General features: G+C 46.0%; 1 protein-coding gene across 1 annotated transcript; it reads right to left on the reverse strand.

Annotated features, from left to right (window-relative positions):
- Nucleotides 1–517: 517 nt before the first annotated feature.
- On the reverse strand, nt 518–3,210 carry tmem177 (transmembrane protein 177). The gene is made up of 3 exons (XM_080038656.1): nt 3,135–3,210; nt 2,157–2,426; nt 518–1,733 (listed from the first exon to the last, which is right to left on the reverse strand). Exons 2-3 carry the CDS (start codon nt 2,355–2,357, stop codon nt 1,002–1,004), a joined length of 933 nt encoding a protein of 310 aa, XP_079894782.1. The 5' UTR covers nt 2,358–2,426; nt 3,135–3,210; the 3' UTR covers nt 518–1,001.
- Between the last annotated feature and the right edge of the window lie 6,403 nt (nt 3,211–9,613).

The raw sequence follows: 9,613 nt of genomic DNA on the forward strand, positions 1-9,613 counted from the left end.
GAAATGGGGCAGAGAGGGGAGCGACATGCAGAGAACGACCGCGGGCGGGAATCGAACCCGGGTCTGCTGCTGGGCCCGGCCCGGGGGGGGGGGGGGGGACGCCCTACCAACTGAGCTAAGGGCGCCCCCAAAATGTAATGTGTTTAACGAGTCATTTTGTGTTTTTGTGCCCGTAACTTTTTTTTTTTGCGCTCTCACATCGTTCTTTTTTTTCATGAGGACTACTTATTTGGTAGAACGTAGTTCCAATGAGAACTGTGCATGGGAAAGTGTAGTAGAAGTAATCATAACATTGTTTGTGCAAAGAAGTTCTCCTTTCAGTGCACTAAAAAAATTAAACAATGCATGGTATACCAATAAATGAATGTAGGGAAATATGTTTCTTTAGTGAACATATCTGCTAAACTGTGGGTTTTTGAGTAATATTTTGATGTAATATCAAAGAACAATGATTTTGTATGACAATGACTGCTTCACCACGGGAATTAAACATTTGTTCAAACGCTTTAAACAGGCTCTTAAAATTGTTTATTAGTACAGTAGGTCCAGAATAAATACCAAAATCTCACCTTTGTTAGAATAATAAAAATGGACAGCCCGCAAACAACGTTCAGCGTATGTGGGATCATGATAATTCTATGAAAGACATGTTAACATTTATTTTGGACAGTTTTCTTTTGCTGCTCAAAAAGCCCTCCACCCTGCTACTCCTCAGCAGTCTATTCAGGGATGAGCAGAACGTACAGTAGATTATTACAGCTTGAGGTGACAGGCCCAGTGTCATCCATTTCAGAGATGTATTCAGCGATTCTTGAGAATGCTTGTTGTCAAAATCCCATTTTGTCAAAATCATTGAATATCTCTCCACAATGCGCTACCTGTCCATACTGTGTGGGCTGAAAAGAAATCCAGTGTTGAGTTTGCTTATTTTGACAACAAGCATTCTCCAGAATCACTGACTCCACCTTTAATTCACAACCGCCCCCATCTCCAGTTCCTTCTCAAGCTTGCTGCTTCTTGAGCAGAGTGAGGATCCCTTCCTTCCTGGATGTGTACGGGGTGTGTTTGAGCTGAAGCAGGTTAGCAGGAAACAGGTTCCCGCTGGGTGCATACATATCCTGTCCCTTCTGTCCCATCAGCACGCGCAGTGTCTTGTTCCTGGACAGAATCTTATCGTAGAACTCCACCCCTCCTTTGGCATAGTCCGGGGACAGGCTCGCCGCCCGCCGGTCTGAGCGATAGTCCACCCATTGGCTGACAGCGTCCGACGTGAGGAAGTAGGACACTGCGCACAGCCCCATGGCCACCACGTTGACAGCCCCGCGGAGCAGCGCCGGGCTGGCGTGGAGCCCAAACATCTGCTTCAACACGATGCTGTACACCCACACCCCGCTCAGGCAGAAAGGGGCCACCGCTGCACTCATGACAGGGCCTCCGGACTGCAGCCGGGCCACCTCTCGCGCTATGGCAAATCTCTGGGCCGAAGAGGAGAAGACAAGGGCCTCCTTTAGAGCAGCTCCGGCCTCGCTGCTCCAGTCCACCGCTTTGCCGTTGATGAAGATGGTGCGGTCGGCGATTCCGCTCTGGTCGTCGGCCGTGCTGTTGAAGTTTGCAGGGATGCCGATCTGGGCCCCGGCAGGCAGCCAGGGGACACCAGCCCCCACCGGATGGAACCCAAAGGAGGCAAAGGACAAGAAATTCTTGGATGAGTTGATACCATAGTCCTTGATCACCTATGAAATGACAACAATGACATTTAGAAAACGTCACTTATTTTACAAATACATTAAAAATAAGACATAAGAATATGTTGAAATTGCATTAAAAGGCGGTTAAAAACAAAAAGCAAACAAAAAGTTACAGGTTGGAAGTGAGATATGTTTTCTCTTTGACTGGAGAGGTGGTCAAATGTAACTTTGAGTGGAGAGAGTTAAGAGAGATGGCAAAAAAAAGATACACACACACATACACACACACACACACACACACACACACACACACACACACACACACACACACACACACACACACACACACACACACACACACACACACACACACACACACACACACACACACACACACACACACACACACACACACACACACACACACACACACACACACACACACACACACACACACACACAGACTACCTGCTGGAAAACGTCCTGGAGCTTGTCAGAGAGCTCCACTGGCTCTCCTTTGTGCCAGGCCTGGTAGAGCTGTCTGTAGGACATGTCAGGGAACACGTGGTAGAACATGTTGGCAGCGAAGACCCCGCCACAGCTCGCAATGATCAGCGGCGTGCGGTACTTCTGAAGAAGCACAGAGTACTTGAGGAATTGAGACGCCATGATGTTTGTGTTTTCTTCTTTCCACTGATTTTGGATCAGTTAGGTGCTGTTGACTTCAGTAGGGGGCATCTGTGAAGGAGGCATAAGGTGTGAGTATACCAACAGAGCTGTGTGCTATTATATGCAGAGGAGGAATTCAATAGAAAAATTCCCTCCCTCTCAAATAGGTTAGGTAGAGTTCAAGTGTCTTTCTACGAGACACTTGGATGTGCACCACTGAAGGATTATTCTCTTTAATAACTATAGGCCTCATACCAGACTGAGACCATATTCAGTTTGCAGGTGTACACAACCATAGACATAATATGTCTATGTACACAACAGCAATGGTTACTATGTTAGCAAGGTTAGCAAAGAAGACATGACAGCAGATGAAGGAAGATAGGCCAATTAGCTGACACTACTAATGCAACATCTTACTGAATGATCCACTCCACAGAGGCTTTAGCTTCATAAAATAAATGCAATTCAGCCATATAGCAGCAGATGCCAATCACTGGGTCTGGGAATTTCAAGTTTCATTAGGCTAGTTAAAAAACGCTACAAGCTAATACCAGAATGCCCCAAAAAAGTACCGTTAACCAACAGTAACGCCGCAAACTGACAGCCGTGCTTGTAGTTCACCCACAAACACATTATGAAGCACACATTGTAGTGACCTTAATTGGCCGACTAACGCTCCTATGGGACACCGCGTATCACTACAAACACAATCAAGCTGAAAACAAACGTATCGCACTGTCTTGGTCTAGTAAACAAACATCTTTCTACACTCACATGCTCTCCACATCTTTACAAGGACGGCCAGACTGCTCGGTAGGGCACTGTTACGGTAACATAGCATGCATAGACCTGTGAGAGGTTATGAGACAAACCCTGCCCGTAAAGCGGTGTAGCTGCGCTGCACGACAGTTTTACGACACTATGTTCTAGTGCATTATTTCTCTGTCAAGAGTGTTTAGGTGGAATTAAACCTCTATTGATCTATTGATGCCATTTATACAATGGTGAGCATGAAACAATTAACAACCATAAAGCAGGTGTGCTGAGAATGCTAAGAGTATATGGCCAAGGTGTTAAAAAAAAGCTTTTCTTGAAGTGGGAATCATATGCTGGCATGTGTAGAAAAAAAAGTATATGCCATAATTAACATTAAAAACAAACAGGGATTCAGTAGTAAAAGATGAATGGAACTTGGTTAGGGTAAGACATTTCAGTTTAATAAAGTAAATGGCAATATGATTCATATTATGAACCACATAACACGATTAATAAACATGTGAATACTTGTACAGCAAGTTGTTAAAGAACAATAACATAATTCACATGTTTATACCCATCACACAACCTGATGTTTTAGACCTCACTCTATCAGAACAAAAGTGCTTTATTCTTTTATACAATTTTGGAAGAAACCGTTCAAAGTTACAGTATGCATATGGCTTGAAGTTGAAATAGTCATAATAAGGCAACTATGGCTCAGCAAAGTACAAATATATGAAATGCTTAAAGTGCTGTTCGTAACTAACCCAAAACATTGACATCTGAGAACAAGGCATATAAAATACCTTAATTCAAAACTACCCATACAGCGATACCAGTTTTGCAAGGCCAATAAAAGTGGAAATTAGAGAGTTACCTCGATTAATTGGGCCGATAAATGGCATTTTGAGATAACCGGCATTGGCCAATATCTGCGCTCACAATTGAAAAATAAATCAATAATAATGTCGGTGGGGCTGCCATAAAGCAATGTAAGTGCTTTTTTTTGTCTTGTATTTTTTCCCATTTTAACAATTACAGACGGCACGACAGAAATCCAGAATTCCCTTTTGACAATATTTTACAGAACCAAATTTTCAAATATTTCTATGTGTCTACATTTATTTAATGAATGTTCATTTAAGTTTCCAAAGTGTTCTTATTGAATAGTTTTTTTTTCTTCTCAAATGCAAAAAAATAATAATAAATAAACCATGATATGGGGGGGGGGGGGGGGGGTAAGAAAAACAAAGGAAGAAATTAAGGAATATACTCTCTCTCTCTCTTTTAACAGATGGAATTATTGCAGGTGGAACCCTGAATCATTAGGCTACTGAAACTGTTGTGGTACTGCCACCGAAGGTACCACCGGTAACATCTTCAGCGGTCTGTCACTCCAGGTGTTGATGTAGGGAAACAGCTGCTTGGTGAATGCCTGGGTGAAGGTGTGTATGATGGTGTTCCTGTCTGGATCCAACCAGGTCAGCTTCCCTCCGTCCCAGTCTAGTTGCACCCTGACGCTGTTGGGCCTTTCCTTCAGCCGCAAGGGGACTGAGCAGGGATCAGATGGGGAGAGCGGTGGAGACGGGCTTTAACTGGGAAACGTGGAATGTGGGGTGAATCTTCATTGATAATGGCAGTTTTAATTTGACAGCGGATGGGTTGATAACAGTTTCTACTTCAAAAGGCCCAATGTAACGTGGGGACAGCTTCTTAGACTCAGTGTTGAGTGAGATGTTTTTTGAAGAGAGCCAAACCTTCTGACCTGGTGTGAACTGTGGTGCTGGGACCCGGTGTCTATCTGCCATGCGCCGATTGCGCTCGATGGAACGGAGCAGGGCAGCGCGAGCGTCCTTCCAGACCTTTCGACAGCGTCGAAGGTGGGCCCGGACGGATGGCACCGCGATGTCGCTCTCCTGCGCTGGGAACAGAGGGGGTTGATGTCCAAGGGAACATTCGAATGGGGACATACCAGTCGCTGCACTTGTCAGGGAATTGTGGGCGTATTCAACCCATGGAAGGTGAGTGCTCCAGGATGACTGGTTCCTTGCCGTGACACAGCGCAACGCCGCTTCTAGGTCCTGATTGGCCCGCTCCGTTTGCCCGTTAGTCTGGGAATGGTAGCCTGAGGAGAGACTGACATACGCCCCTAATTCACGACAAAAGGCTTTCCATACCTGGGACACGAATTGTGGACCCCGATCGGAGACCACATCAGCCGGGATCCTGTGGAGGCAGACCACATGCTGAACCAGGAGACCAGCGGTTTCGGACGCTGTGGGAAGCTTGGGTAGTGGCACAAAATTAACAGCCTTGGAAAATCTGTCAACAATGGTGAGTATGGTAGAATTACTTTCGGACAACGGAAGACCAGTGACAAAGTCGAGACCGATGTGACTCCAGGGGCGCCCAGGCACAGGGAGGGGACGGAGCAAACCTGAGGAGGGTTGATGTGAGGACTTACTGCGGGCGCAGACAGTGCAGGCGAGAATGAAGACACGTGTGTCAGCCTCGATGGTGGGCCACCAGAAGTGTCGCTTGGCCAGGGACAGGCTGCGGTTAACACCAGGGTGGCAGGAAAAGTGTGAATTATGCACCCACTGGAGGACCTTGGAGCGGACAGCACTTGGCACGAACAGACGGCCCTGTGGACCAGTTCCTGGATCCGGTTCCTCCCTCAGCGCCTCTCGGATCCGTGCCTCAATCTGCCACCTGACTGCCCCCACCACACAGCCAGGGGAGACGATGGTGTTTGGACTGGAGGAGCCGTGGTCAGCGGCAAACTGTCGGGACAGAGCGTCCAGCTTCCCATTCTTGGACCCCGGTCGATATGTGAGCTGGAAGTTAGGCAAGCAAGGCAAGACGAGAGACAATAATCACTCCAGATCTGAACACGACTAGTAGCCCAGTTGATGTGGGGATTGTGCAAGCTTAACCAAGGCTGACCCAAAACTAAGGGAGTGTGAGGGGAAGAGATAATGTGGAACTGGATTACCTCATGGTGATTACCTGACAGGACAAGGCGAAGGGGCTCTGTGCGATGGGTAACCCGTGCCAGCAGCTTCCCATTTAGTCCCTGGCCATTGAGGGGAGTAGGAAGCGGTCGAGTGGCTATGCCTGCTTTAGCAACGAAGTCAGCATCCAGAAAGCTCTCGTCAGCTCCAGAGTCCACCAGAGCGAACAGCGAATGGGTTTGTTGGTTACAGGAGAGTGTAGCTTGCAGTTGCATGCGAGTTTGGGGGAAAGGCACCGAAGTGATCTTGCTCACCAGTATTCCCACCTTTACTGGGGAGCACTCCCTTTTGGCCGCTGGGGACATGAGCTCAAGAAGTGGCCGGGTTGAGCGCAGTAGATGCAGAGGCCTTCATCTTGGCCCATCTTGGCTCTATCGGTGACATAGGTGGAGGGCTGTTGCTCAAAGACTAAGGAGCACTGAATCAAAAAGGACCTACATGCCCCAAAATCACCAGAATAGCGCTGCAGCACCGGGACACGGGGCTCACGGCCTTGGGGAGGCGACGGTGCTGGGGCGGGGTCTTGTTGGGGGCAGGAGATGTGGAGGCGAGGTGTGCCGAGACAATGTTGAGTTGCTGCCCCATAGCAGTCACACAGGTGGAGAGCCCACTTAACGTGGAAAAAACTTCACAGAGGGCCTGATCATGTTGCCCCACGAGCACTCCTTGCGCAGCCAACGCCTGGTGGATGGGGTTCGTCTCTGGACAGGGAGGACACAGGCGCGGAGACAGTACCAGTTTAAGAAGGTTTATTTAACAAGAATCAGCTGGGGGCTTGGGCCGGGATCCAGGGAAGATCAACTGTCCTGGGGGGGGGGGGGGGGGTGGTCCAGGGGGAGAGCAACGGAGAATGTCCAGGGGCTTGAGCGAAAGCAGACCAGAGCAGGCGGGCAGAGGAGTCCGGGAGGAAGTGCTCGCTGGTGCAGGTTGGAGCCGGTGGGGGGAGTCAGGCCGGGAGAGCTGTGGCAGAAAAACAACAAGAATGAGCACAAGGCAGAAATGCAAACGGAGCTGCAAACAGGTAGGTAACGAGAGACAGAGCAACTGACTGCGTGAACTGAGACTACAATCTGGCGGTATCTGGAAGGTCGGGCCGGGTATATGAAGAGCGGTTGATTGGTGATTGCTGGCAGCTGTGAGCGCTTCACCTGACTCCCACGCACCTGCTCCAACCCTGCAATAAACCAGACAAGCACACGGGCAAGGGCAAAAAAGAAAACAGAGGAAAAGAGGCCCAGGCAGGATCATGACACACACACATTCAGTCACATGATGTTTCATTAAGTGCCCATAGGGTCACTGATGTTTCTCTCGATATGGTCACGCTTTCTTTCAACCAATAGGCTATAAACTGTCTTAAAGCCGTAAAAGGGTTTAAAAATAGTGTACAAAACTTAAAAAGACTGACATCAGAACACTTTTCTCTTCTCTTTTTCTCAGGTCAATAGTAAAGGTGACCTGCAAGGCAACTGGATCCGGCCAGACTGTGTCAGTCAACTGTTGTGCTTTTTGGGGGGAATCTGGATGGAGGGTTGGGCATGTTCCCTTCCTTCAACTGAGTGTAAAATATCACTAAATGTTGTAGCCTACTTCATTGCAATTGTATGCAGAACATTTTGAAATACAAACAATTATTTGAATATACTTTAGCTGTAGCTATTTCTGGTGAGGTGGAGTACAGCCTTTCACCTCATTTTATAGCAAATAATGAGTCCTGATGACAAAGCGTTTACAATGACTTAACACTATATTTATCCTTAGTAGTAGCCTGGATCCAAACAATGTTCGAAAAAACATAATGAATCATAAAAGAGGTAGCATTCAAAACCAGAATAAAAAAGTTGATCTATCCCCACACATTTTTCAAACTGCTGTCATCTTTGTGTGTGATGATGGGAATGGTTCTGTCATATTTTCATTCTTTTCAAGAGACCACAGCAGTTACTGTGTTGTTACACATGCATTTTGTTACATGTTCCACAATTCTTTATAACAAAATGCATGTAATCTCGCGATGTGTATCTGAAAAAGGGATGAATAGCCTATGTGTGTGGCTGCTGCTGATCTGGAATGATTTTCTTTTCAGGACCTTTGAGACGTGTCTGTATGTGACCATGGGAGTTATGTTTGGATGGTGTAGCTGAGCTTGGTGCTAACTGGCAGGATTCAAATCGTTCAGCTGGAATCAGGTAGCCTTCACAGCAGCTGATGTCCATGCGGTCTCAGGGTGCACATGTCAGCAGTGTCCAGTAGAGGAAGTGAAAGTTGTGCAGTTGCTTAAAGACAATAGTGAGAAAAACCTTCAGTATTTTAGAGTTTCGTCTAAACCTTTTCATGGTTAAGCCCATTTATTCCTCAGCACACATAAGAAATGGTCGATGTGGAAATAATGCTGAATGTATTTGTAACTAAACATAGATAATATGAAAAAATTATCAATTTAAAAAATCTTCTGTCGTCTCTTCCATTGCAGTCAAGCCGAAAGGGAATAATGCCGCCCCAAAGAATGAGACATTGTGAAAATGTAGATTAGAATAATATAGTGTACTGTGCTGATTTTAACATTATGTTGTACTTTTTTTAAGCAAATTTGACACTTGCACCAAGGTAAATACATTATTACAGCCATGCACATAAAACCTGTAGAGTATGAGTGATCACGTACATGAAGAGAGGAGACCTATGTGGGACATTATCACACAGCCATCATACAGTCCAATCTGGTCAAACTGAAAATTGTAACACTTTGCAGTGTATGTGTGTGTGTGTGTGTGTTTGTGTGCATATGTTCTGTGATCAAGACAGACGGTCTGATCCTAGTGGAGAGAAACCGCTCACTACTGTCTCCATGGTAACAGGCAAGAGGTGATGGAAGTGTGTGACTAAGTGCATGTGTGTGTGTGTGTGTGTCTAAGGGAAAAAGAGACATAACCCCCTATTGTATTATATTATTATCTAGTCTTTTCTATTCTACTCTGAGCTAGACATCTCAAATAAATAAGTGCAAAAATACACTGGATAATTGTCAGTTTGTTTGTTCTTGACATTGATGTGTCATTATCATATAACTACAGAGATGTGTCAGTCCTGTGATGGTCTGGAAGTATGTCCATGGTGTTTCTCTCTGACCTCTACACAATGCAAGCTGGAAGATGCCCCATCCCTTTGACTGTAGAAATAATTGAATGGGAACCCAATTGCATGAACATTTAAAAAAAAAGTTATATTGCACCTTTGCACATTGTTACCTCTTGCACTGGCACTCTGGTCTCTTGTCATTTTAAACCAAACAAGCCAAGGAACTATACTCCTGTTGGAGACAGCAGCCAGACCACCTTTTTCAGTTCCTTTTTTCCTTTATGTCATAAGTACTCAATCCAAACAATCTGCATTATGTCTGATCTTTGCAGGAACCTGGGATATGTAGCCTATCTTTTTTAATGACTGAAGTCAGGTGGCTTCCTCTATTTAGAGGTCACA

The sequence above is a fragment of the Ammodytes marinus genome (genome assembly GCF_949987685.1).
Source record: "Ammodytes marinus genome assembly, chromosome: 12".
NCBI lineage: Eukaryota > Metazoa > Chordata > Actinopteri > Uranoscopiformes > Ammodytidae > Ammodytes > Ammodytes marinus.

Excerpts from the sequence above, each read along its gene's own strand:
- tmem177 (XM_080038656.1), bottom strand. The coding sequence starts at position 2,357 with ATGGCGTCTCAATTCCTCAAGTACTCTGTGCTTCTTCAGAAGTACCGC. Across the intron at positions 1,734-2,156 it reads TCCAGGACGTTTTCCAGCAG|GTGATCAAGGACTATGGTAT; the intron begins GTAGTCTGTGTG and ends GTCATTTCATAG.